We start from the raw sequence: 27626 nt of genomic DNA on the forward strand, positions 1-27626 counted from the left end.
AATTCCAGATGCCCCTGCTGCTGAAAAGCAGAAGGGAAGAGTGTCTTTATTTCAATTACTTGACTTAATAACTTGTGACATTCTGCAGCCTAGTGGTTCATTGGCTACAGCTTGTATATCCACTTGTAAATGTGATTTTAAAAGTATGGACTTTACCCTTAATAGTTTTCCTATCTGTGCAATGTTCCTTGTCTGTTATCAGATGTTTAGTCTTGAAAAACCTTATCATTGGTTCAACATGGCGAGGTCTCCTTCCTTGAGGTTCTTGAGGGTAAATTTCATGCCAGTTTTCAGTTTTTGTGACAGAAAAAGGTGCAAAAGCACCATATCGTGGTAATGTGGGATATCTTGAAGTTCAAATAGGAGTTTACCATTGAATTAACCTTAAAGCTTAGGTATTAGGGGTTTTTTCCAATATTTTTGTTGAGTGTCTGGCAAGATGAATAGTGTTTTCTAAACATACTGGTAGGTGATGTGCAAGCATATACATAGTCAAAGAACGCAGCTTAATAAACACATTTGTGTACAGTAATAAAATGTTTTACCTTTATATCGTGGCTTTCACTGATGTGTGGAGAATCATATACACTTCAGCTCCATTGCAACTTTTGTGGCTGTAAGATAATTTAAGTCCTGATGGAGGTATTTGTAGGTATTTGTAGATATTTCGTATTTGTAGAAGGTCAGGATCTAAATTTGTCTCCTCATCCCCTATTGCACTAGGAATCCAATCTACGTATCAATAAATAAACCACTGAATGTGGAGTGTCCCCTTGATAAGTTAGGTTAGATAGCTGAAACAAATGTTTTCCTCCAGCTTAATGGCTTGTCAAAATGCATTACTCCCCTACCAGTTCAGGCAAGACAAAGATTTAAAGGTACCGTAGTTCTGGTATGTTCTGCTTACACATGTTTGGAAAATGCACTTGATGAAGTGCTTCTGCTGGACTTTCCTACAGTACCATAGAGACTCTTAATCACTGGATTCCATGACTGTTTTCCTTATTCGTGCCATTTAGACCAAGGTTTTCAGTATCTAGCCTTGTAACTATTACAGCCACCTAAGCCTGCTCTTTTCTTTTGCAGTTAAAACAAACCTGAAGTTATTCTCAGCTTTTCAGATTCAAATGTGGGGAAATCCTACAGTGACATCCAGAGACTTCCATCAGAATTGCGCGGCACTTCGTGCAGCAAAGCTTTGAGACAATCTAGAGATAGTGGTTGTTCTGCCCTGTCTATTTATACTTGACTGACAGAAAATAGCTAGGAAAAAGGTTGTTCATGCCTGGCTAGAAAATATCCACACCCAATTACAGTGGATAGTAGCAATTTCTTTGAGACATTGCTTGAGAAACAGTCCTTATTCATTTTCACCCTGTACTGTTTTCAAGTAATAGTCAAATCCTCCAAACATGTCTGGTAACCACAGTGTTTGCTTTGAACAGGAGTTCCTTGCAGGTCTTCTGGGCTGACAAAGTTGGACTTTATAAAAACTGCTAAAATTAGCCAGCCCTTCCCTGCTGAGATCATAATATTGGAATAGACTCTCATAAATGCCGTGGTTTTTAAATTCAGTGTAAATCTAATAGAGCACACTTTGTTAGGATGATTGGATGTGGTGCTTTCAGAAACTGCACCTTTATTTGCTTGCTGAATTTTCTTTAGATTTCCATTCCTGGGCAGGCCATAGGGTGGGAAAGTATACAATGGAGAATGCAAGAGGCTTTAAAGAGTATTCCTGCCCTAAGCTTGTGCTCTGTAATGAGGAACTAGCGCTGGTAAATATTTGCTGGAAACCTACACAGTGCATGTGGTACTCCCACCAGCTGTGGTTCAGTTGACTATTTTTAATAACTGGGTTTTATTTTGAATAAACATATTTATTCATGGAATTTTCTGGGGTAGTACCACAGAGATTCATGTTTGAGTTTTGTCTTTTGAGGGGACTCTGGCAGGCAAGTAGTCTGTAGATTTGTTACCAAGTGTTTCCAGTTTTGTTTCTATGAACCAGCCACCTTTTGCAGTGACAAAGCTGAGGACAAAATCAGCACCTAGAAATCAGTGTTAGAGTAATATGTCAGTTCTAGAGGTTGAGACGTCTCCACAGAGGAAGTGCAGAAATTCACATATTCTCAAGGTCCGTTTAAAATAATTATTTGTATGTAGTTAAAACTTAAACCACTGCATAATCACTTCTTTCCCTCTTGAGTTCTGTTCTTTTAAGTGAAATCGTTCCAGATACTATTTAGCAGAAATTGGTTAGTAATGATGGTGTTTCTTCATTGCTTTTTCAAATATAGAAGTCAAACTTAATTAATTAATAATTTAGACTCCACAGGAGTTGTGTGATTATTCTACAAGAAGTAATTGCATACAACTAGGTGATTAATGAGACTCTTTATTTGCCTTTTCCTAAGAGTGTGCTGGTAGTCTATTGAAATTTATATAAATTTTTAATGGCATTCTTGGACTTTTGACAACTCACACCTTCCTTTACAGGGCACAAAACTATGGATCATAATGGAATACTTGGGTGGAGGATCAGCTTTGGATCTTGTAAGTATATGATTTTTTTTTTTGCATCATAAGTATCAGTATCATGAACATTTTTTCATTTTGTTTTTATATCACTTTGTAAAAATAAGTACCTGGAGGCAGCTGATACTACATCACTACTGTGTGGTAATGCTTCAAGAAGTGTGAATTTGAATGGTAGTTCTGTCACATTGAATTCATGTTATTTTTTTCTATTTTAGTCTTTGTCTCTAAGCATTAGTAAGCACCCCTTTTTTCTTAGTCAAATGAAACAATGAGGGTTTTTTAGTTTGAGAAGTCTTTTTCTTGCCATATGTTTGGTGGGATTTTTGGTTTGGGTTCTTCTGTCCATCGCTTTCCACCTCCTCCAAGTAGAATTCATTACTTATCAGTAAAAAATGTTTCATTTAGGTTTGGATCTCAGGAATGAATGAGGTGTGTGTCCACAGACAGTTAATTTTAACTGGTTAAGTGGTGTTGGGTTTTCCATGTTCAGGTATTTTCAGTTAAGCATGAAAGTGCCTTTTACTTCAGATAGTGTGGCATTCATGCAGGGTGTAGCCTGGAAAGTGCACAGGCACAGTCCGCTGAGTGTGGATGTGGTTTCCCCATGGTTTCAGTGCAGCTCTACCTCAGCTGCAACACTGCAGACCCACCCTTTCCTGTAAGATAATACAGCTCAGTCTTTGTGTGATTCTGAAGGGAAATGTCATGTCTTCACTATTACAGAGTGGTAGTAATTATGTATTCACTAACAGGGTCCTGTCTCTGAGCGCTGAAGTATGTGCTTCACTTCACAAATCTATTTAGACTACTTTATGAAATTTCATCACATCAGCTCATCAAAAGCATAGTAATTAGATGTAGTGTGTGCTAGTTTGTAGCTCTAGAACTTGGCCCTTTTGAGAAAGGGGCTGTGAGGTACTCTTAACACTTTTGAGGAATTGATTGTATTCTATGGACTATGAGAAACAGGGAAAAGTAGCTTTTACTAGTGCCAATTTAAATCACTGAACCTGTAGAAGAATAAAATTTTAGAGAATAAAATTTAAGTCTTGCCTCATTTGCCTCCCCATAATTGCACGGTGTTCACTGTTTCGGTGCTGTGTTTTTGGGTTTTTTTTTGATCACTCACCTTAATTTCTTTTACTTCCATAGCTTTCTAATGTGCAAAGTTTACACTTAATCCATTAGCAGCTTTGTAGTAGCATGTTACGTTCTTTATACAAAAGCAAGCATGGAATCACAAAGGCTGGGACAAGTAAAAACTGCATCATTAAATTTAAAACCCACAGTTAACAGATTAATCTGTTTTTTTTAAATTGGTTTTCTTAATTTACTTAATCTAAATTGCAAAATACAGTCTGCTGAGTTTGCTGCCTGTAGGGAAACACGACTTTGTGGACAGTCAGTTGTTGCTTTTCTTGTGCTTTGCATGCTGAGGGGAGCACAAGGAAGTGTGTGTTTAAGGAGTAACAGCATTTTCAGTGTATTGGCAGGAAAGGAGATGTGAAGGTGATCATTCCAGTGGCACCTATTATAGTTAGAATATTGACATATTGCTTTGAATATTTTATTAATTTTGTTAGTTTTTTATTTTTAAAAAAATGTTTCAATTTTAGCATTTAATTTAATCAAAGCAAGGCAAAAATCAGATACAAGACTAAAATTCCTTTAATGTGTCTTTTTTCCGAAGCTGCGTGCTGGCCCATTTGATGAGTTCCAGATTGCTACTATGCTAAAGGAAATCTTGAAAGGTCTTGACTACCTACACTCAGAGAAGAAAATTCACAGGGATATAAAAGGTGTGCAACGTTTCAAATGTTATTTGTTACAGTCTTTAAAAACCATAAAATAGTATTCTAATTAGTTATTATGTTATTTCCCCTTGGCAGCTGCCAATGTCTTGTTATCAGAGCAAGGTGATGTTAAGCTTGCTGATTTTGGAGTTGCTGGGCAGCTAACAGACACACAAATTAAGAGAAATACCTTTGTTGGAACCCCATTTTGGATGGCCCCTGAAGTTATTCAGCAGTCAGCATATGATTCAAAAGTGAGTATGAGAGTGGAACATAATTTTTTTTTGTATCTTATTATCCAACAGCATTTATATTGATTTTTTTTTTTTGCTTTTACCTCTGTCACTGTGGGGACGAAAGAAAAAAAAGGTAGATTTGAAATTACAGGGTTTCAAATAATAAAATTAAAAGTAGGTTTAAAATTATTTTATACAGTAGTTACATGTCATTGTGCTCAGGTGCAAAGTCACCAAGTAAAATGGTGATGTTGTGTCTCTTTCAGACCAACTCCCTGAATGTGGGGTGGTTGGTTGATTTGGTTTCAATTCAATGTTTTGTATTTAATTAAAACACTAATAAAGTAGTCACAAAGTAAAATGCCACCAGAACATGGCAGTTTATTTAAAGCCAAGATAGTGACCAAAATGTTAATTTCTTCTCACATTTTTATACACAGCTCTGGGTATAATTTCTCAAATGGTATTTCTGAGGATCCGTGTAATGCTGAAAATTTTAGCGCAGGTCTTGAGAAGGTAAAAAGTAACTTGGTGGCTGTGACTTAGTAGGATTATGGTACCTTCTGCCCTTCTTTGTCATGAGAGCTCTTGATGGATTTCTAATTGCAAAGGAGAGTTTCCCTATGTGAACCAGTAGAAAAGCAGAGTTCTTCTATGTTTTTGTGAGACTTGAGAACTGGTGCTAGAAATGATAATAAGGAGGGAACAGTCCCCTCTTCTGTGTGTAAAACCACAAATTATCCTAGTGCATGTGGTTGGTGAAACAGCGGCGTGTTTCATTCTGGGGTTGGACTTGCCACATTTCATAGACAAAACCTTAAAATAGGACCAAGAGAATAAAAATCTTGGTATTTGTGAAGAAATACTTTCTTACTGCTTTTCTCAAATAGTAAACATGAAACTCTACTTACATGATGTGCATATAAAGAAAACTGTTGGATATCTGAAGTGTCCTGAAAATATTCACACTCCAGGAGACTTTCCTAGGATAAGTCAGACTTGAAGGAATTTGTGTACTTGTCACAAGGGTTCTTGCTGATAAAAAAGTTGGAATTTTCCTGTTTAGGGTTTCAGTGGTCCCACTGTAATGTGTTCCTTAGGGCATTTTGGAAAAGGTCTCTACTCTGCTTTAAAAATGTGTGTTGGCCAGTAAGATTGGGAGTAATTCTTCTGCTTGCCCTCTGTATAGATCAGCTTTACCACCTCTTCATTTGTGTTTCTCCAGCAACCTAATCTTCTGCCCTCGTATCTCCTCAGTGTGTTGCAAGAGCAATGTCTTCCCCCTTTTTTTCCATGCCAGTAGGCTGGTGGGAGACAGCACTAAAGATACAAGCCTTTAGTAGGAGAGATGAAGGATTTGGATAGGATACACTTCAATTTCTAGACTAATACTGATGACTGTTTTGGTATCTGGACTGAATTTTAATCTTTCTTCTTCTCTCTCTACTCCAAAAGGCTGGAAATGTATGCTAGAAATTCGTACATTTTAGTAGTGCCGGAGATCTCTTCTTTCAAATAATTTTGCTGCAATACACATGGTTAGGTATTTCAGTAATAAACAGTGAGTTAATTTAATTCTTTGCTGTAAAATACAGTTATTTTAGGTCTTGTGAGCAAAAAAAGGAATATTAGAGAGATGCAAATTGTAATCCTTGTTTACTCTGTGGGCAGTTATGGTTTATGATTCTGTGCCAAGTGTAGTTGACTATTGCCAAACACTTTTTTAATGAGAAGCACCTTTAGTGATCTAAGTAGCTATTGTAGCTCATCTAAAAAGGTGCAAGTAATAATATATTACTTGGGAAAAAAAAATCAAAATCAGTAAAGAATTTTAGAATACTAGTGTTTTATATATGATATCAAAATACCATACTGTGTTTTGATACAAAGGCAGAATTTTTTTATAATGCTTGCTTTTAGCTAAAATAAATGGTACTTCATTATTTTTCTGTGATTTAAACCGTGAACTTGGTGCTTCAAGTGGTGTTTCAAGTCTAACTAGTTGTCAATAATTCTCCAGCTAAATTCATCAGGCAGTCTGTTAGGAAAGAAATTAGGTGATCCCCTGCTGGATTTGATTCAGCTTTCTTCCTTGTTTCTTTAAAGTGAGCTGACAAACAAGGTTGGATGCCTAAACAAACTCTGAATTAGGCATAGGAAATTTGTGGCAGTTTGTCATTAACATACAGAAGAAATCAAAGGAAGTTCAGTATTTCTGAAGCTTTTCCAAAAGCATGAAATTTAGGTGTCCTTTTAACTTGCTGGCAGTGTTAGAACATCAGCTGCAGCAAAAATGATGATCTAGATGTTTGTCTTTAAAGACTGATTAAGTCGGCCAGGTCTTTGTGAGTCAGGTGTTCCTGAAGCGTTAGAAAGGAATGTTTGCATTATCTACTTAAGCCAACATTAATTTTGTTATATAGATGCATTACGTGTGAAGATTTCAGTTACTGAATGAATGCAGTCATGACAGCCCATAATTCTGTACTAACAGTCCCTTTTCCCTCTCTCAGGCTGACATATGGTCACTGGGCATCACTGCAATTGAACTGGCCAAGGGGGAGCCTCCCAACTCAGATATGCATCCAATGAGGGTTCTGTTCCTCATTCCAAAAAACAATCCTCCCACTTTATTAGGAGATTTCAGTAAACCTTTTAAAGAATTCATTGATGCCTGTCTGAATAAGGACCCAACATTTGTGAGTAGATAAATTTGTGTGTGTGTGTAGATGTTTCCATTTTGTTTTTTGTTCTCCTATGCTTGTGAAGTATTCTGCTGGTGTTGTGCATCATCAGTGATTGAAATAATCTTAGAGACTGTACTTTCCACTGTAAATTTTAGTGGTGCTTTTTAATATCTCTGTCTCTGTCCTAGTTTGTTTTGTTTAAAATACTCAAAAGGAGGAGGGAGAATGCTGAAAGAAATTACGGTGGCAGAGGCAGATTCCTAAAGTGCAGTCTAAACTAGGATCATGTCAGAAGAGAAGCATTATCAGAGGAGAGAATCATCTGAACTCCTTTTCTTAAGCACAGCTTTCGCTGTCTGAATTCAGCATACAAGGAAATGCTGCACTGGAGAGTTTTCATTAGTCATTTTCCTGGGTGTGACCTAACGTAGAAGGATAAGCTGTATAGTCCATGGGTGACTTGATCGTATTTTTAGCGTGCTCGTAAATGTGGATTACTGGCTTTTTTGACTTCCTGTTTCAATAATTTCCTGATATTATACAAGTTAGCTTTAGAAGTCTGTTGTCTTACTAAGTCTTCCCTATTAGCATTTTAAATCATTGAATGTTACCGTAACATTAAATATTTAAAGTGTTTCTTACAGCGCCCCACTGCAAAAGAACTTCTGAAGCACAAATTCATTATGAAAAATGCCAAGAAGACTTCCTATCTGACAGAACTGATTGATAGGTTTAAGAGATGGAAAGCAGAGGGTCATAGTAGTGATGAAAGTGATTCCGATGGTTCAGATTCGTAAGTTTATTTTCAGTACAGTCTTTTTTGGGTGTGTTTTTTCATTTAGATGTTCTTAAAGTGAGTTTGCTGCAGCTTTTCTGTGTAATTACACCATTTCTGTACACCTATTTTTTTATTATCTTCTTCCAAGAAAACCCCCTATATGACCCTACAGATTAACATGTAAGTCAAGCTGTGTGCTTGTTACCTCTTTAAACTTTCTCTCTTTAAACTCAATTTCAGTTCTGTTTAAGTGCTATTTATTTCCTAGTCTGAGGCTAGTGGTTGTACCAAAACCACTGAATCACAATTAGAGATAATACAGAGCAAAGTTGAGGTGCATGAAGAAGTTTGCACAATGCCTGTGGAACAACATGCTTTCTGTAAGTCTCTTGTTTTTCTGGCTATCAGATAACTCTTAAATGGGATGCCATGAGAGAAGGTAAGCCTTGTAGGGTAGATAACATCTTCTGTTTGCTTTTGATCACATTTCAATTTATTCAGCCTCTTTTAAAGTTCAGGTAATGTTTCAATACGTGTTTTTCTTATTTTAAGGAATTTTAAGGAACTAATCCTGATAGACTTCTTATGTATTTGGGTTACCTGTGCTTGATTAAGCGTTCTGTTGTATTATGTACATCATGTCTTTTTTGTTTCAGGGAGTCCAGCAACAAAGAAAATAATTCTCACCCTGAGTGGAGCTTTACTACAGTTCGGAAGAAGCCAGATGCAAAGAAGCTCCAGAATGGGACGGTTCGTACAGACAGAGGAGTTCTTCTTTCTAACTGCTGGTTCTGAAGCCAGTTTAAGGAAGATAGTGATAAAACTTAGTAACTTCACTTTTCATAAGAACTGACTGGGGTTTTTGCAGTTCAGGACATAGTGCACGTTAGTGGTATTTCCTGTGCTATGTCAGCCTCAAATGCAAAATACACAGCAGATGTGCTCTAGATCAGTATCCATTCATGGGAATTTTATAGTCTCTTATGAGTGAGGAAAAACTGATCTGTTTTTCTGATGCTGAATGACATTGTTTGAGATGTGTCATCAGGCATCTGTTTCAACATCCCATAACATTTGTTGATGTACTGTGTCTTTGTGGATTTTGTAATGTATTTTAAACACTATATTACATTTAACTCAACTTCCAAAATCACCTGTGCTGCGTTAAGAGGCAGTGTGTATGTTGTATATATGCTGATGTATGTTGCAATATGCTGATGTAATCCATATTTGTTAACTTCTAGGATCAGGATCTTGTTAAAACCCTGAGTTGTTTAACTATGATAATCACCCCTGTGTTTGCTGAGGTAGGAGTTTGTTTAAAAATCTTCTTTGAAAGTATTAGCCAAATGTCTGATAACTTTTCTGAGTTTTAACTTTTTTGGCTTGTTCTTCAGCTCAAGCAGCAGGACACAAATAATGCTAACAGAAAGAAAGCAATTGAGGAACTTGAGAAAAGCATCAATGTGGCAGAAGCAACGTGTCCAGGGATCACAGATAAGATGGTGAAGAAACTTATGGAGAAATTTCAGAAGTAAGTAATTTAGTCATAAGAGAAAGATCTGCTATGTCCAGTGCTTTATACCTTTAGCTTTGTAGTAATAGGTAACACTTCTGTTTGAGACTAAAACTAATACTAACAGTTACTGTATCTGGTCTTGAAGTGCTGTAGTGTTACTGTAGTTGCTATAGCTTGTTTCTTTAATTTCGTCTGCAGGCAGTAGGGGAGAACAGAGGATTTTTTTTTACCTCTTTTAGGAATGTTTTCTTGAGAATGTCTCTTCTGGTGGGTTTTTTACTGTGGACCATTGAGATGAAGGCATGTACTAGTTTAGTGATGCAGAAATACTTATGTGCTGTTTGCCTAGCTGAAACAATATAGTTAACAAATTTTTTAATTTGCATTTTTTATCTGTAGATTTTCTGTTAATGACTCATCCTAAGAGACTTCACACAATTGACTGCTCTTTCGTATGGACCCAGTGAAACCCACCAAAACTACTTCAAGCTTGGCAGTGCTTAGCTCATGAGCTCCTTGTGCCTTTTGGATCTTTGCAACATATTGATGGTGATTGAGGATTTGAAAGAACCTACTCAACTATTTTGTGGCAGTGCACATGGTTTTATATTTTCAGGAAATTATTTTGTAAAAAACAACTTTTAATATTGTAGTTTCACCTGTTTAATCTGATAAATGTTGAGGTGCAGTTTTGCTTTTAGAAATAACCATTACTTTAGTTAATAGAATGTGCAAGTACAGTATGTTTTGATGCTATTTTGTTCCTGTACATGGACATGGAGTTGTACAGGTCTTTTATATTCATGAGTTAAACTTTTGTAAATCACTAACAAGCTTCAGAGAAAATTAGCTTTTTCACAAGCATATTCAAGACATGTAATGTAGTGGCAAGGGTATTGCTGTAGCTTCAACCAGCATATAGTTATCGTGCCCTGAAAAACAAACCTGCAACAGCATTTGTTTTCATTCTAAATTGGTACAGTATTTTAGGCAGCTCTATGATTAAATATATTTGAGAGCAATATGGCAATAGTTTGCAGGTGTTATGTAGCAACAGGTCTATCCTGATGTACAGTCTCTGTATTACCTTTTAGAACAGGTTTTGAAGTAGTAATTCAATCTTATATCATCATGGTAGGAAAATTTAGAGCAATACAGTTGAGGGGGTGGGGCTTTCGGCAATAATGGACAAATTCTGAAGTCCAATTTAACTTAATTTAAATTTTTTTTTCCTCTGAGAATACATGCCTGGGTGGAAGGGAGCCAGAGAAGCTGAGCGTCACATGTTACATACCTCACACGCAGGTATAGGTGTAACACCAGCGTTCTGTGTAGTGGTGTTGTTTCTCCTGTAAGATATTTATACACATTTTTGTTCTGGAATACGTTAAACACAGTACATCAGCGTAATTTGTTTATAATTTTCTGAAAGTGTATTTTAAATATGTATTTACCAGTTAATATGCAAATAACTGAGTTATAGATATTCTTTCACACAAAGTTAGTACTGTGCAGTACGGAGTGATTTTTTTCATAAAAAGTAGGTAAGACTATAAAGTTGCTTTCAGTTATATATTTATGGTACTGCTAGATGGGTAATCTCTTCTGTTGTTTTGTTTTGATTTGGTTTTTTCCCTTTTTCAACCCAGTATGTATATTATGCTGAAGTTTTGAACTGGGATTGTTTTTCAGTACTTAGTTGTGGAACTGTTGGTGTAAATTTATTTTTGATAAAGGCTGGGTGTGTTTATTTTATGGTTCAGACCTGCACATTTTGTTTTTGCACAAAAGTCATTTTAAAGAATCTGAAATATATCTGCCAAATATTGAAAAAGTAATGGTGTGCAAGTAAATACTGCATTTTTCGTCAAATGTTGCCATTACATCGTTTTTATATAAAGGACACTTGTGAGAGATGGTGGTTAGATATGCCAAGGACAATTATTTTCAATGGTGCCTACACTGTAAAAAAAAATACTTTTAACTCCTTGTTTTAATTTTAAAAAAAAAATGTTTCTGTTTAAAACTTTCATCTGCTATATAACTGAAATTCAATTAGAATTTATATCTGAGAAAAAGTCTGGAAATAGTTTTTGAAAACAATAATGTTATGGATTAAATAAATATTTTTATAAATGTAAAAGCAGCAAAAGTTGTAAATACAGTTGATCGGAAGCTTTACAAAATAACTGCATCACAGAAACAAATTGTAGTGCTCCTCTAGCTTCTGTAGTTGTTAGTCTTGTAAATCTGTTTATAGATGAAGCCTATTTCAGTGTTTTTGGGGGGGGGGTTAAAATGGTTTAAAAATAAATATTTAAGTTCTGTAAACTTTCATGAGCTTGTTCTGTTGTGCATCATTTTATTCTGGATTTCAGCAGCTGTGCAGAGGTGTGGACATGTCTGTCACAGACTCGTGTTGTGAGAAGAGTGTGTCCCTGTGTGGGTGCTTTGCAAAGCTCTGGGTGCCCCACATTGTCCTTGTCCAGAGGACGCCTTCCAGCTGCTTTGTCCCAGGGAATGGATGGAGCAGTCCCGGGGTTCCTTTCCTAGAGGGGAGACTCGGGGATGTGTGAGTTCAGACATGTCCAGCAGTGCAGCGATGTCACAGCTTGGTCACAGCTGTCACAGCCCTGACTGCCTTTGGCCTCAGCAAGGGGCAGTGAAGGGATACAAAGGCCTGTGCCACAGCTCCCTCGACTTTCACCTCTGCAGCCTCAACACAAATCTCATTTTAAGGAGCTCCATATACGTTTTTCACAATTAAAAACATGTTTTTACTTCTATGTCACTTCCCTTAAGGTGTTCTTTTTCTGTGGGAAAGAGCTGGTGGGAATTCCTCGAGTTTTGTAACTGGTGGCTCTGCCCTGTTGACACAGAATCTTTAATCTGTGCAACTCTGTGAACAATTCTGGGTAGGTGCGGTCAGCGAATGACATGGGGAATTGGAACCTGACATGTTTGAGATACAACTGTAACAAGCTGCTGAACTATGGTGTCTCTTTACCTGTGGAATGTGTGGGATGTATACCTAACTCGTGGGACAGCATGGGAAAAACTCCCCCACGTGTACAAAACAGACTCATTCTCTTGTATTACAGTCCATTCAAAAGAAGGGGGTTTTTTTATTGTGCTGCATATGCCTGAAGTCTCTGTGCATCCTAAGACTATAATTAGCTCCTAAGAAGGGACATCTGTATTGCTGGTTCCAGAGATGAGCTGTCTTTTTCCCACGTGTTAGTTATTGATGAACTCTGTAACTTAATCAGCAGTATTCTGTTGCTGGCAGGTAGCTAATGGAAAGATAGATCAAAATACTCATGCAGGAGCCATCTTCTTGCTCTTTTGGTTTGCCGGCTTCCTGGTGTAGAAAGAATTGAGAAGAATTGTTGCCGAAGTAATCTTACCAAAGTAGTCTGAATTGCAGAATAGGGAAATGTATTTGTTCTTGGGTAGATCAGTTCTTCACCGTTCTTTAAGCCCTTGCTGTCTGACCCCTCTATTCATTTCTGTGCAGTCAGTGTAGTGTCATCACACCTGCTCCTGCCTTGCAATTTCGACAGCTGAATTGGAGAGTGTGTAGGTTTTAATGTGTTTGCACAGTTTAGTGATTGTTAAAAGTCTGATTTTTATCACACTGTTTTATGACTTTTCACTGGAATAAAATTATTTTCCTCTTTGCAAAGTTCTAGTGGTGTGTATGTTGGCTTGTCTTACTTCACAGTTTTATCTATTTTGTCTAAACCTTTATCTTTTTTATATAAACCAGTTCCTTCTATCTGACAGTACTGAGTAGCTTAATGTTTTCCCACTGTGATGCTGCAGTGCCCTTCTCCCCTACAATAATCCTTTGTGTAAGGACTGTAACAGTTCACATTTTCCAGGTTCTGCCGTTTGTCTTTCACCACCAGCAAACCAAATCTTTCCACGTCCTCTCTCCATCCTTATTTTCTTCCCTAGGGAAGCAAAATCTCTTAAATAGATGTCCTTATCTCGGGGTTGAATAGGACTGAGCAGGGAGCAAGGGGAAGGACTTAGTCAAGGGTTGTTTCAATTGTTCCTTGACAAGTAAGCCACTGCTTACTGGGATTGTTCCTTAATTTTAGTCAGTCCCAGGAAAGTGGTTTATGCAATGAATTCAGCTCGGAGATGTCCATTTGTGTCACTTACTGATGAGCTGCTTTGTTCCTCTGCTATTGTTGACCGTGTGTAGGATGTGCTGAGGCACAGTGTCCACACTGTGCCCCTGTGCTCCCTAGTTCATGGAAAAATCAAAAAAATAGTTCCTAAGTCCTTGTTTCTCCCTCTCAATGCTGTTTTCCCAGCGCAGTCTTGAAGACCAGACCTGGCAGTTCCTGAATATTTGGTTAGGGTGTTCATACAATGATGCCTCGTGGGACTGTGTCTGCTCTGGGACATGCTCAAGGTGTGTGTCCATATGCTTTGAGAAGCTAACAGGGATTGTGGATGTGTCCCAGGGCTGTGTGCAGCCTGTGTTTGAAACACTGCTGCTTTTTTTAACCCTCTACCAAACTGCCCACAGACTGCCACTCTTAAATGGTGTACTAAGTGCTGATTCTTGCTCTTTTTAAGGTGCAGAGCTTTGGAAATGGGGAAGAAACGACCCTCAAGCAAGAAAGATTATCTCTTTTTTCAGTAAAACACGTGCCAGAGCTGCATGAGGGATCTCTGCAGTTCACAGCTTCAGCACAGGGTAACTAGGAGCAGAAACAAACCTTACAATGTACTCACTTGTTGGGCTAATGCATTTCTTTGGGCAACCAACCAAGAATGTGGCTGTTCTCAGCAGCGTTCCGGGATCTCCACAAGTCTCCCCAGTTGCTGGGGCAGCGAAGGCACAGAGGGAGAGCAGGCAGCAGAGCAGGAGAGGGAAACCAGCTCCTTGGAGCACTGAGGAGGGGGAAGCTCCTGAGCTGGGAGGCGCAGGACAAGGTGTGCTGGGGGAGGGGTGTGCCTGCATGACTGGGGGTGCAGATTTCACAGGGCAGGAGGAAGAACTCAAAACTCCAATGTGAACAACTTTTTTATTGTCCACCTTCTAAAACAAAGGACAGCAACATGCAGAGTGAGGAGGACCCATGAGCCCAGTTCTTTCTACATTTTAATCTATTTTTTTTTTGTCTCAGCTTCCATGTTTCTGAAATCCTTCTAGTAGGCTGCAGTGGTTTCTCTGCCGTGGCTTTTCTGGGCTGTCCCTCTGCTTACAGTCCTGTCCTACAGACACTTACAGGGTTGCTCTTAAAGAAAATTATCAAGATCCCCACCTAAAATCTTATGGAGGTAGTCTCTCATCGTTCCCAGGATTTCCAAGTCAATTTCGTGTAAGTTTAGAGTAATAGCAAGTTTTTTAAATAAACATACTTCCAAGAAGCTGCCAGTTGCTTTTCTACCTGCTCCTGATACCTTTTTTCCCATGCTGCTTAACTGAGGACAGACTTGGGGAAGCAAAGGACCCCAAAGACCCCCCTCTTACACATGTCTCTCCCTCAGATTTAAGCAGGGCACTGAGGTACTGGGGCTGTCACGGTGCTGCCAGATGATGGATGATGTGCCTAAGCAATGTTAAAGAGTATGAACTCACTTCCCAATGCTCACCATGGGGTGCTTCTAAAAGCTTGACAAGCATTACTGAGATATTTCTGGAGAAGGATAATCCTCTAACTGGCCAGGGAGAAGACAGCCACACACAGAGCCTTGTCTTTGAGTGCCATGTGCTCCCTGCAGCCCTGGAGGGAGGTGAGGCAGGTGGAGGAGATGGGCTCTGTGCTGGGGTTTTGTCCTGTCCACATGGCATCAGGTCGAGGAGCAGCCTCCCATGATTTTGCTCCTTTCCAAAAGGGCCTGAAACACCCTTCCCTCCGGTGTGCTGCCCTGCAGCTGGAAAAGCAGCAGCTGAAACTACTTTGTGAGAAGTCTTTTTCTCCCTCCCTCTCAATGAAGACTCCAGCAGCTGAGCTCCAAGCATCAGCTTGGGCAGGATATACAGGCTTAGCAAGGCTTTAGGAGATCCCTGGCTGAAGCAAGATCCCCTCACTCAAAGTGTGGTGGCAGAAGCAAATCAGCTTCCAAATGTGGTGCAGGGGTTGAATACTTCTGAACACACCCCTGAGGTCCATTAATATATCCCCTATAGCTAAGAGCACACACAACACAATCCCATCAATGTATCAGAAGCTGTAAACAGACCTGCGAAAGAAAGAGTGTCACGGTTCTTTGACCCTGGGTCAGCAGCACTGGCTGCCTCTGCTCCCTCTGGCCGGTGTCAGGCACCTAGGTGAAATACTTGGAGGCCCCTCTGGAAATCCTCTCTTCAGCAGCACTGGTGGCAAAGGACACCTCCTCATCCTCCTCATCCAGCTGGAGGCTGCCCGAGGAGAGCCGCACGCGGGCCATGGGCGAGCGCAGCACGCGGCCGTACAGGGAGCAGTAGTCAGCGGCCAGCAGGTCCGAGTCAGAGTCGCTGGACTCGGTGCTGCTGCCCAGGTAGCGCTCAGTGGAGCGCCGCGGCCCCGGACCCAGCCCTTGCTGGGCTGGGATGTGCCAAAAAACACCCCCTTTCCTGCTGCTCAGCGCAGGGCACGGCCCCAGGGGCCTGAACTCAGAGCCGTAGGGGAAGCGGATGGTTTTCATGTCCGACTGGCTCCAGGACCGCCTGGGAGGCTGCTCCTGAAGGCCGTAATCGAAGGAGCGAGCCAGTGACCTGTTCTCCCCCACCATGCTCATGCCCATGGCTGTGCCTGCAGCCTCACGGTGGAACTGCCCAGCCTGGGTCCCACTCGGGCCCTGTCGGGCGGGGTTTGCTGCCACGGGGCCACTTGCACGGGCCGGTCCTGCTGTGTCCTCGCCAGGGGCCAGTGCAGGACCTGGGGACTGCAGTGCCCTGTCCAGATGGAAGAGCACAGCGGGGGCCGGGGCCACCATGGGCAGGGGACAGGGCACATCCGTGTACACCAGTGGCCGGGCGCTCACTTCCCGCATGTTGACCACAGAGGTGCTTTTGCTGTTCCCAGCAAACTGGTGGTGGGGCCGAAAGGATGTCAAGGGATTCCTGGCTCCGAAGAGGTCAATGGGCTCCCATGCCCGCTCCATCTCCAGCTCGGCGTAGAGCAGAGGGAAGGCAGATGAGCTTTTGGAGTGGGGCAGGAAGGTGGGGGATGCTTCAGGCTTGGAGCACTCCAGCTCCGTGGCAAATGTCACCTCCATGGTGGAGCTGCAGCGCCGGCTGTCCAGGGTGGGCTCGGAGCCATGTACTCCGTTGGCGTGGTAGGAGCCCCGGCTGCCGTAGGCCAGGCGCAGCTCCTCCACCTGGGCAGGGCACAGAGAGGGTGGGGGCCCAGGGTGGGGTGGGAAGGGAGTACCCAGGGCTGGGAGCCTGGCTTGGCCTCCAGCTGAGCTCCTCCGGTTGGGGCAGAAATGCCAAGACCTCACCACAGAACTATTGCTGATGCCATGGGGACTTACCTGCTTTGATACATCCGTCAGGAGGTCCGGAGAGGAGCGGCACTGCCTCTCATCGTAGCGGGATGTGTAGTGTTTCCTGCAGGACAAGAGCATGGGTAGGTGTATGGCCAGGAGGGTCCTTCCCCTCTCCCCAGTCCCCTCAGGCACTGCCCCCCTCCATGCCCGCAGTACCTCTCAAAGGGCAGGCTCTTCATCTTAGCCTTCCTCCCGTTCTCCAGCAGCTGCCGCTGAGTCCTCCCACTGCAGCATGGAGGGAGAAACGTGAGCAGCACCATCAGCCCCAGCCCTGGGCAGGCCTTGTGCCCCATGTGAGGGGATGCAGCAGGACCGAGGCATGGGTGTCTCCAGGAGAAGTAGCTGTTATCACCCCCTCGGATTCAGACAGGGCTGACATAAAAGGGAGGCTCAGAGCCATCCCCAGGCCTTTCCCAGCCCAAGTTTGGGTTTCCCCAGGGAATTTACCTGTAGCGGAAGCTGGAGCCTTTGCTGCACAGAAGGGCTTTCGGTTTTGACTTGGGCTCTTCAGAGAGCCTGAAGAAGGCATGGTACTCCACACATGTCTTCCAGAAGGCTTTGCAGGTGTCCCGGCTCGCCATGGTGAACTCCAGTGTGTCCTTGCACAGTGCCTGTGTGCCAGAGACAAGACGGCCAGGGTCAGGAGCACAGGACAAGCTCTGCCACTTGCCCTCCTGATCCCCTAAGGGTCATGCGGGCTGTCAGTGGCTGCAGGCAGTGCACTGTCCCCTTGCTGGGGACACAGAAATAGCATGTGCTGCACTCAAGAAGGAGCATCAACATGAGCAGCAGGAATGGATTTTACCCAGAACTGGGGACTTTGTGTGGCTGACCTTCCATCCACAGCTGTCTGCTCCCAAGCCCAACAGCTCCCTGTGGTGTGGTACTTACAGAGATGTAAGCTTGATGGAGCTTGATGAGAAAATGCTTTCTCTTGAAACTGAGTTTGCGAATTTTGGACCAGTTGAAGGTGTTGATCTTTGTATTGCCCTGCAAGGACAAACACAGCAATTACAGCTTGATGGGGGCAACCTTTGAATATTAAAATGCAGTGGGTCAAGGTCTGAGCTCACAGGGCACTGCATAAGATTCCAGTGCAGCTCTTGGAGCTGCTGGAGTCTGGGGAAAGGGTGTTGGGATTTGCTGTTTGACTCTCCGTCTGGTGATTCTACAAGTAGAAATTGCAGTTCAGGGCTTGACTCTGACTGCTGAAGCGCTTTGCAAAAGTCCAGGATCCCCAGACAAACCTCATAGAGGTCAAGGCAGGGAGTCCTAACCATGCCAGCTCAAATATCACGTGAGTTAAGGCAGAATCAGCGCCCTAAAGAAATAATATTCTCCCCTCCTTTGCTGCGAAGTGTAGCAGCGCTCAACTCACCCCCACACCTTTAGACCTGGTTTAAGCAGGCTGCAGGCACACTTTACCCCATTATCATTTTGCACAAGGTTAGATGCACTCACAAAACACTGGTGCCATGGCAGAATTAGGAAAAATTGTGTTACTCCACTCTGTGGCACCAGGACCCTCTCAGCTTTCTGGGAAAGCCCAGATTTTAATGCGCTCACAGATGCTCTAATCATGCGTGAGGGGTGTTTACGGCTCTGAATAAATAACCGGGTCTGGCAGCACTAATTACCAACAGCAGACCCACAGCTACGCTTTATGTTTGGGTTTGTCAGATTTTTTTTTTGCTGTGACAAGATGTTCCCAGGTTGAAATCAGCTGGTGTGGCAGGGGAGCTCTGCCTCACGCTGGCTGAGAGGAAGCCTGTATTTACTGTGCAGCTCGGCCGTGATTACAGCGTTATGTAATTGCACAGACGTGGGGGGCTATTTTCGCTGGAAGATTACACGGTGAACACATGTGACAGAGCCGTGGAACCTGTGCTGCTCACACAGCCACCACGCTCGTGGGACGAGGGCCAGCAGAACTGGGGCAGTTCCGGTGGCATGCCGCGGGTGCTGAGGGTTCGGCGGGGCTGAGCCGCAGAGCCACGTCTCAGAGCATCACCTTCACCACCGTGCTCTGCGGTACACATATCCTCTTGAAGGACTTGGGAGTTTAGAGAGCTCTGAGGAGAGAAGGATCGCCCCCAGCTGGAGAGGTCGCCCTACACCCCTGAGCCCCGGGCTCACCCGCAACACCAGCACCCCCATGTGTGTCACGGCCAGGTTGATCTGTGTCCCCTCGCCGTCGCTGGCGGGGTGCGGGCGGATCCCGTACATCTCCAGCTTCCTGGCCACGTCCAGCAGCTGAACGTCCGACTCGGCCGGCGTCTTCCCTCTGGAGACGCAAAGGCACAGGAGGCAACATGAGTGAGAAGGCAGATGCTGAAAGGGGCTGAAAAAATCCCATTTTGTAGGTGAAGGTACTGGCATCACGCCCTCCCCCACTGCCAGCCCTGCCTGCTGATGGGAACACCCCGTCAGCAGACGTTCATAGGGGATTTGTGTGGAGCAGCCCTTACCTGTGTCTCCGGTGGTAGTGCATGATCTTGTTGTCCAGGTACTCCTGGTTGGGCAGGTACCTGTGTGTGGCCAGGTGCTGCTGGTCTGTGTCCTCGCGGAAGTCGCCCAGCTCGGCTTTGGGGACACGGAGAGAGCAGGTATTAGACTGTGAGGGGTCAGCGCAGTGGGAACCCCTGGCTGCACAGCCAAAGACCGTCCCCGGGGAAGGGGCACTGTCCCTGCTGGCACTTGCTTGTCCTTACACTGCAGTAGGTGGGAGACGAGCAGTGCTGCACTCTTGTCACTGCAGGGCAGCCGCCCCTGTGCCAGGTCCTTCTTGATCTGGAGGGTGAAGAGGTACCTGTGGAGGAGGACAGGAGCCCTGGGAGAAACTGGGCGCTGGGCTGAGCCATGAGTGCCATGCCTGTTCCCATATCTCCACCCATGGATGCACATCCACAGCATCATAGGATGAGCATGCAGCCCCTGCAGAAGACTGCAGCTGGGCACCACTATGACCAACGCGTCACTGCCATTGAAATGCTCATCAGTGGATTTCAAAATTAACATTCCTTTCTGCTTTGGAGGACATTTGCCTCTCTTGGGGCTGACATTCTGCAGAAGCACTGTCTTGATTTTATTCTTAGTCCCTGTTTGCAATACTTGCTCTAAGATCGTAAAAGCTAACAATGTCGTTTTTAAAAATAAAACTAAAGTTGTTCCTTCAGAACGCTGCTTGAGGCAGGAGCTAGACTGAGCAGTCAAACTCTGTGCCCAACTACTAAAATATTTGGCAGTAAACAAATTGCAGCCTCATAAGACGGCTGATCCTTCAAGTGGATTGTATTTGAAAACAGAGGATCAAGAAAAGATATTCTTGGTTTTGTTCTGCAAAGTGTAATACTTAGGATACTTAGGATAACCACTGCTCACAGACAGGCTGGGGCGGATGAAGATAAAGAATTAGCACACTGCAAAAACACAGAACTGTGTGGGAAGAAAGTAAGAAAACAAGCACTGTACCTGGTCAGTTCTTCTCTCAGGTGGCCGGGGTCCACTGGGAAAAATTTCACCATAAATTTGAAAAGAACCTCCTTAGGATCTTAAAACACAACATCTTCATAAGTTTTCTTTTACAAGTCTATTGAGAACATTTACAACTCTCTTCACATATGCTGCCTTGTTATAAATTAATCTGGTATTAATCTGGGTAAATTAATATGGACCCTTACAAATCAGGGACTAGAGCTTGCACCCCCCCCCCCCCCTCCAAAAACAGCATGCCCAGGCCCCCAGTATTACCAATGGATGCAAACAGAGATTTGGATATCTAAAGAATGCTAAAGAGAAAAATGCCCCAGCAATTCTTTAAATTGCAAAAATCCCTGTTGGGAGGGGGTTTCCATGAAATTGTGCCAGAGAGTGTGGCCAGAGCCTTGGTTAATTGCCATCACTGGGGCTGTGTGTTAAACTCAGCCCTCCAAGCATTTGGGATGCAACAGCTCCATAGGAGGCTGCTTGGGCAAAGGGTTTGGGGTTTTTTGGGTTTGCTTGGTTTTTGGTTGGTGTTTTGTTTTGTTTTGGTTTTTTTTTTGTTTGTTTGTTTTTTGTTGTTGTTGGGGTTTTTTTGTTGTTTTTTTTTTTTTGTGGGATGAGTGGGAACAAGCAGCCAAGCCCGAGGCAAAGTGTGTGGAGGGAGGGAGGCAATTATGTAAGCACCGACTGTCACAGACTGGGATGGCTCAGAGGCACAGGCCAGAAGGCACTTGGTAAAGGAAATGGATGCCTGCAACAATTCCATTTGCGGTGCACCCAGAAAGGGAATGCTCCTTATCAGGCTTTCCCCTTCCAGGGAAATTCATGCCAACATCATTCTGCAGCCTCCCCATGGCAAAGAATGGGGTCATGGCCTCAAGCTCTCAGTCACCTCCCAGCCATCGTGTACTTGGGGAAAACATTATGGGGCTGGAAAGAGACCTGTCCTGAAAGCAGCACTGTGCTAACACCAGCCATGGCCAGGCAGAGGAGGATGTGCCTGAATTCAGATCAGGTTCTGCAGCATCTCCGTGGGGCTGGGGAGGAGCTGCAGGGCCTGCGGGGCAGAGGGGCGACCCTGCAGGTGCCTGGGCCACTCTGAGCTGCCAAGAGAAAAGGAGGGCACGCAGGAGCAGTGCCTGTCACGCTGCCAGCACGGCCACACAGGCACTCAGCCACCCCTACTCCTCTGCCAAGCTGTCAAGTTATTAACAGCTCCAGCCTAAAATGGTGCAGATACCGGACTGCAAAGGCAGCGGTATTTTCACAGGATTTTGTACAGACTGAGGCGTCCTTGCAAACAATCCTGCCCAGCCTCATCCTCTAAAATGAGCCTGGGTAAGTGCTGGAAGCCAGAGATCCTGTCCCCAAGCAACAACACTTCATGAACATGTCTGCACTAGACTCTCACTGGTACAGATTTATAAGAAATCTATTCTTGAAATACTTACTTTTGACTTGCTTTGTTATGGGTTTTAGTGGTTCCAGCCAGACCTGAAATAAGGCAGTGAAGAGCTGGGTAAATAAACAGCGCAAGAGATGGGAAATAAAAGCAGCAGCAGCACGGTGGGATGCAACACGAAAATATTGGCCAGCTTGGCTGCTGCGACAAGTGTCCTGCTAGGCAGCACGACATGGACAACTATGGATAGACCCCAAGAGCTGTAGATATCACTGGGGCTCATGGCTCCCCTCCTAAGTCCCATTTTCAGGATATTCCTGCCATCATGGCAAAACTTTCTATTTAATTTTCCATTTGGAATTTTAGGGAGGTGCTAACAATCCCCCAGCCATGCAGGCGATGGCAGCTCCAGGGGCCTGCGCTCCTGGCTGCACTCACCTGGTTCCCAGCCTGGCTGTGAAACTCCAGCCCAAAGTACTCCTTCTCCACAAGGTTGAGGTGGCTGCAGGTGAGGTTGAAGAGCCCTTTCCCACAGGATTTTTGCTAGCAAACAAACACAGAACAGAAGCAGCAGGTTAGGCAATGCTGACAGCAGCCGTGATGGGATTTCAGGGAGATGAGGAGAAGTTTCAGCTCCCTTCCTTCACCCCCTCCCTGACCATGCAGCAGCAAAATCTTACTCAGTAAATGCTGTTGACTTCAGCATGTACAACAGGACAATGGCATATTGTATTCCCTGCCTCTGGAAATCAGATTCCTTTCCATCAGTTCTCTCCTTTATTAACGAACATAAACCAGAAAGGAGAGCAAGAGAAAACAAACCATGCTTTGACTCACTGTTTGCAACTATCACTGTCTGGACAGTTCTGTCCCTGGTGAATCAATGAGTGAACCCCAGGACAGGCACCTGCCTGAACCTGGGACAGCCATGGCAAACGTGCTTAATTAAGAGCCAACAGGAGCAGACCTCAAACCTGTGCAGTGAGTCGGTGTGCCCAACAGCCAGGGATGAGCTGCAATTATGGTTGATGGTAATTAACAGCAACAGGACCAGAGATCCTGTGCCGTGGGCTCTGAGTCATCCATGGGCTTTAGCAATATGAATTAAGTGGTGCTACATGCTGATAAGGGAGGCCAGGCTGTAGTTATTCCCAGTAAACAGAAACACTTGGAGGGTGTTATCTTGACTTGTTGCCATGCTGTATGACCTGTCTGGAGACCAAACCAGGAGGCCCCTGAATCTGGAAAGTGCTCCAGAAAGTACCAGAAAATAAACTGGCAATGACCCACCCCAACAAAACCCTGATACACCTTCATCAGCTTGTGAAAAGCAGACCAAAAAGAAGTATGGGTTATTGCAAAAGCAAGCTGGGGCAGAGAGGCCAGGTTAGACAGCTGCTAAATTATGGCATGTTGGGTGATGGAGGGGAAGACAGGCTGCAGCTCCCTGTGGCTGTCCCCAGCAGGGACGGGAGGGACCCAGCTGCTGGTGGTGATGCACACTAATAACCACCTTTCAGGGCTTCTCCTGGGATGAAATTGCTGGCTCTGTGCTGAAAGGCTGCAGAAAAGTGATAGCATAATAACAGCATTCACTCTGCAGCACTCCCAATTCTCCTCAAAATTACTGGATCACAAGGGTAATTAAAAAAATTATAAATGTTTTTTTCCAAGCTAGAATTTTCTACCATGAAAGGCCTTTGGCCTTTGTCAGGCAGCCAGGAAAGACAAACGTTTCTTACTGGGTTATTACCTACCATATATCTGCTGGGAGCGACCCACTCTGCTCCAAATCCAGCACTGCCCAGGGACAGGAGCAGCCCCAAACCCAGGAAACTCTGCTCACAGGGAGACACAGACCTGCTGCTGCAGGGGATGCTTTAGAAACAGAGCCTTTCTCTTGTAGATTGTTGCTTGCAGGTGTTCTGTCCTGGATTTTGGGGTGCTGAGGCCAGTGCTTCCTCAAGCACCAGGGTACAGTCGTGCTCAGCAGCATCAGTCCTGCACTGCACCAAGTGAGAGAAGTGGGGTCTGTGCTGGAGAAGCACAGTGCAAGGCAGAAGCATGACATGTGAGGCTGTTTGTCCCATGTCCAAGCCTTCAGGTGCCTCTGAGAATGATGCAGGGCCAGGAGAGCACCCACAGGCAGAAATCCCAGAGTAGAAGGTGAAAAGGAGAGGCTGCACTGGCCCTTCACTCCCCAGTGGAAGGACAGAAAGCCAGAGGCCCTTCCAGAAGTAGGCAGCAACACATGCAGCACATGGGACACACACACATGCCCATGTCCCCACAGGCACTCTGGCAACACCCACAGTCAGATGGGAAAGCCCATTTCTGCAGTGCTCCCATAGGACAGGCTGCTGCGCCCAGGTCTGTGATTTAAGGGTGAGCAACAGCTCGTGGGATTTGATGTGATCTTTTCCCACCACCTCGGGAGATGCCTGCCCTATCAGGCATGCTGCAGCCAGCACAGAATGTCATGCACCAAAAGCCACCAGTCCTAAGGCTCCCCAGGCCCCCAAATCTCCCATCAAGGAATTCCCAGCTTTACAGAGGACATTTGACCACAGGGGACTCTGTCCTTCACTCAGCCTCAGCTACGAGTTTTTCTGGGCTTGTTTGGTTTGCTCAGCAGCATCCCAGGCCCAGCCATGGGGTGCTCAGCAGGGAGGGCACAGTGGGGACATTCAGAGATGTGCCAAGCCCCTTCCCTCCCCTGCCCTGAGGGCTCAGACCTGTTATCCCAGGAACCACCTCCAGTGCTCAGCTGAAGGAAATCCTGGGAACTCAGCGGTCTCAACTATCAGCAAGGATTGCAGTGGAGGCAGAAGCCTTCCCCGGTCAGCATCCAGCACCAGGAAAGGAACTGGTTCTCATGCGAAGGAGCCTGGAAATGAGACCTTGCTGCACATGCCAGCAGCTGTGACACCCACGTGAGGCAGGTAGAGATGTTTACACTGAGCATGAATGCAGGGGGAATCAGGCCCTGTGTGTTTGCTTGCTTTTGTCCTTTTCCCTCCCATTATACTGAAGTACTTCACCTTCAAAAGAGCTTTCCAAAGTCAGGAGGGGTTTAGGAAGAGTTGCTTAAAATATCTGCTCAAAACTTAGCCCAAAGCACTCCTTTTGTACTGGAGAAGTCACTAATTCAGCCATTCATTTATCGTACCCACACAGCAGCAAATGCATAAAATGCCTAAAAGGGGTTTCCAATACCATTCCATGCTAAAAAAGGAAATGACCAGGAGTTCCTCTAATGGAAGCTATTTGCTGCAATAACATGTCGTGCAGAGCTATAGTGCTGTGGTTTGAGCAAATAAGAAAACAGAAATGAAAAAAAGAATGAAGCAACATTGTACCAGAAACATCTTCTGAATTGTGTCTCGCTATGACTCGATCTAATCAATGGGGGGAGGAGGGGAAAGCATTTTAAAATTACCAGTCTCATTTTTAAGGTGACTCCTGGACTAGGATAGATTAATTAAACTAAATCAAACAATTTCCTTACTGTGTCAAATGATGGAATTGTTTTATAATCCTCTTTCGTGCAAAACACTGACACAAAGAAATAGAGCCGTGCATCTGAGAGAACAGTTCGCAGGCTGTGCTATAAACCACAGAAGACGACAGTATAAGAAAAGCAACAGAACTTGAATAAAACCCCCATTTTATATTAAACACTCTGCTCCCACAGGAGATGCAGGTAAGTACTAGAACAAATCTACTTGAATTAACTAATTCAATTAGCTACTGTGATTATGAAACCCTAACCAACAGTAAATGTGCGATCACACTTGTAAAAAGAGTTTCTAACATTCAGTCAAAACATATCTATTTTCAGTTATCTATACACATATGCATAAATCTAACACCATAGATATTAATACTTAACATTTTAAACCTAGTTCAGATCTAGCATTTGTTAAATGTGAATTATTAATCACAATGCGTTGTGGGATGTGGGATGTCCCAGTGATAGGACACTGCCATGCAGAAAATAAGACAGAGTGACTTTTTTTCCTCAGCTATTCATAAAACCACACAATTTTCTTTTTCAACTGAATGTCCAGGAAGAGATGTGTGCAGATGTTTCTCACCAGGGATAACTTGGACAAATATGCTATTTTTATTCTGTTCCCAGACTTTACTTCATTGCTGAATGTTTACACTGGCAGCCAAACAAATGAGAGAACTCGACACTTGTCAAGACCATCACTTCGTATTAATTAATTTCCTAAAGATCACACCAGGTAAGTAAAAGCCATTCCTCCTTCTTCACAAATAATGCCAATAACAGGAGAGTGTAGGAGTGTGTTGACACAAAAAAACACCTACCAATTAGTACCATAAACTTTCATTTTGAATTTGAGACTGGTTTTCTTGTTTGTTTGCTGGGGGTATTTTTTTTTTAAAAGCCAAAAACCAGAAGCTATCAGAGATCATGCAAACCCTTTAGAGCAACAATGCCTTAATAATTAACACCAAAAAATCAGTAAGAATATGATACCCACTTACATCAACTACAAAGATCTTCTGGGAATCATCCAGGAACTGGACTTTCAGGTGCAGCATCCTCAAGCAGGCAGCTGGGTATGCAGCAGGCACGGCAGTCCTAGCAGTGTGAGCCAGGAGCCGGGAAGGGAGCCCTGACTCCTCTTGCTCACATAATTCCCTTTCAGCTGGATGGAGAAGGCTGCAGTCACAGATGTGGAGCAGAGGCTGGAGCAAACGAGCTGACTGCCTAAAAACTAATTAAAACAAAAAAAAACAAAAAATCAAAAAACAAACAAACGAAAAAAAAAGAAAAAACAATACCTCCCTAGGTTTAAATGTCACCACTGCAATAAAAGATGTTTTCTGCCTGTGAATTATGGGTGTATTAATAGGGGGAAGATTGGCAGTAATGGGGCTGAGATAAACACTCAGCTCTTACAGCTGGTGGTGAGCAATGCAAGGGCAAAGCCCACGCTTGGTACCACAGGGTCAGGGGAGAAGAGCTGAGCATCTCTGCTGCCGAAGTCACCCAGCAGTGAGGGTCGTCCTTGCTTCTGCTCTGGTTAAGGTGCACTGGGAGACAGCTGGCTGGCAGCTGCGCTGGCTCCATGGGGTGGGAAGATCATGTCCTGTGCACTGACTGATGTGTGTACAGGCTGATGTACTTCACCAGGGACCAAAAAAATGTTTCCAACTGGACCCAAAACCTGTTGTGAGTCCTTCCAGGAGAGGCAGAGGAGGACTGCTCCTAATTCCCAGCTCATAACCTGGCTGAGCAGCTTAGTGAAGTCTCACAAGCCTTTGAGACAACCTGGTTCCCATTTCAGATCTGAAGAGTCCATGTCCCCTCTCATCAGCTCATCCTTGGAGTGCCAGAGCCAGCCACACACCCTCAGACCCCCGGGCTCAGCCCAGGCTGCTTTTGCAGCCTTGCTTGGTGTGGTGGGTGCCTGGGGATGCTTGTGCTGCTCCTCTGCCCCAGGTGCTGCAGGGCCACAAGGAGCTGTCTGACCCCTCTTGCTCCTCTCACCCATCAGAGACCACCTCACTGAGCCTTTGGGTGAAAGCAGATTTTGGGCAGGAACCCCCACTTCCAGAAATAAATGCTCTGGGCAGTGCCAAAGGCAGGCACTGGACTGGCATAGGGGATCATTACTGCTGCTGCTGGAAAAAGTCACAACCACACATGATCCTGT

General features: G+C 44.0%; 2 protein-coding genes across 3 annotated transcripts in view; one reads left to right on the top strand and one right to left on the bottom strand.

Annotated features, from left to right (window-relative positions):
- Nucleotides 1–11384, top strand: part of STK26 (serine/threonine kinase 26) — a 30081-nt gene extending 18697 nt beyond the window's left edge. Inside the window, exons 3-11 of the mRNA XM_066182066.1 lie at nucleotides 2500–2556; nucleotides 4232–4340; nucleotides 4431–4588; nucleotides 7084–7269; nucleotides 7902–8050; nucleotides 8692–8785; nucleotides 9280–9342; nucleotides 9433–9569; nucleotides 9954–11384. Coding sequence (XP_066038163.1) covers nucleotides 2500–2556; nucleotides 4232–4340; nucleotides 4431–4588; nucleotides 7084–7269; nucleotides 7902–8050; nucleotides 8692–8785; nucleotides 9280–9342; nucleotides 9433–9569; nucleotides 9954–9978 — 978 coding nt within the window. The 3' untranslated portion in view covers nucleotides 9979–11384. The remainder of the gene's footprint in view (nucleotides 1–2499; nucleotides 2557–4231; nucleotides 4341–4430; nucleotides 4589–7083; nucleotides 7270–7901; nucleotides 8051–8691; nucleotides 8786–9279; nucleotides 9343–9432; nucleotides 9570–9953) is intronic.
- Nucleotides 11385–14610: 3226 nt separating this feature from the next.
- Nucleotides 14611–26508, bottom strand: FRMD7 (FERM domain containing 7). 2 transcript variants are annotated; one of them, XM_066182449.1, is made up of 12 exons: nucleotides 26452–26508; nucleotides 22375–22479; nucleotides 21986–22028; nucleotides 20523–20556; nucleotides 19763–19860; nucleotides 19520–19634; nucleotides 19188–19335; nucleotides 17943–18041; nucleotides 17499–17662; nucleotides 17208–17276; nucleotides 17037–17112; nucleotides 14611–16880 (listed from the first exon to the last, which is right to left on the bottom strand). In XM_066182449.1, exons 1-12 carry the CDS (start codon nucleotides 26506–26508, stop codon nucleotides 15846–15848), a joined length of 2043 nt encoding a protein of 680 aa, XP_066038546.1. In that variant the 3' UTR covers nucleotides 14611–15845. The 2 variants fall into 2 exon arrangements, with proteins under 2 accessions (XP_066038546.1, XP_066038544.1); XM_066182447.1 differs by having other exon boundaries at nucleotides 20523–20601.
- Between the last annotated feature and the right edge of the window lie 1118 nt (nucleotides 26509–27626).

This window comes from Chamaea fasciata, unplaced genomic scaffold (genome assembly GCF_029207755.1).
Source record: "Chamaea fasciata isolate MVZ Bird 193981 ecotype frontalis unplaced genomic scaffold, bChaFas1.0.hap1 SCAF_4, whole genome shotgun sequence".
NCBI lineage: Eukaryota > Metazoa > Chordata > Aves > Passeriformes > Sylviidae > Chamaea > Chamaea fasciata.

What these genes read in the sequence shown, in the direction of transcription:
- FRMD7 (XM_066182447.1), bottom strand. Translation starts at nt 26,508, where the DNA reads ATGCTGCACCTGAAAGTCCAGTTCCTGGATGATTCCCAGAAGATCTTT. An exon ending in ACAGCCAGGCTGGGAACCAG is followed by an intron (nt 22,029 to 22,374) that starts GTGAGTGCAGCC and finishes GCCTTATTTCAG; the next exon opens with GTCTGGCTGGAACCACTAAA. An exon ending in TGACGGATGTATCAAAGCAG is followed by an intron (nt 16,881 to 17,036) that starts GTAAGTCCCCAT and finishes TGCCCTGCCCAG; the next exon opens with GTGGAGGAGCTGCGCCTGGC.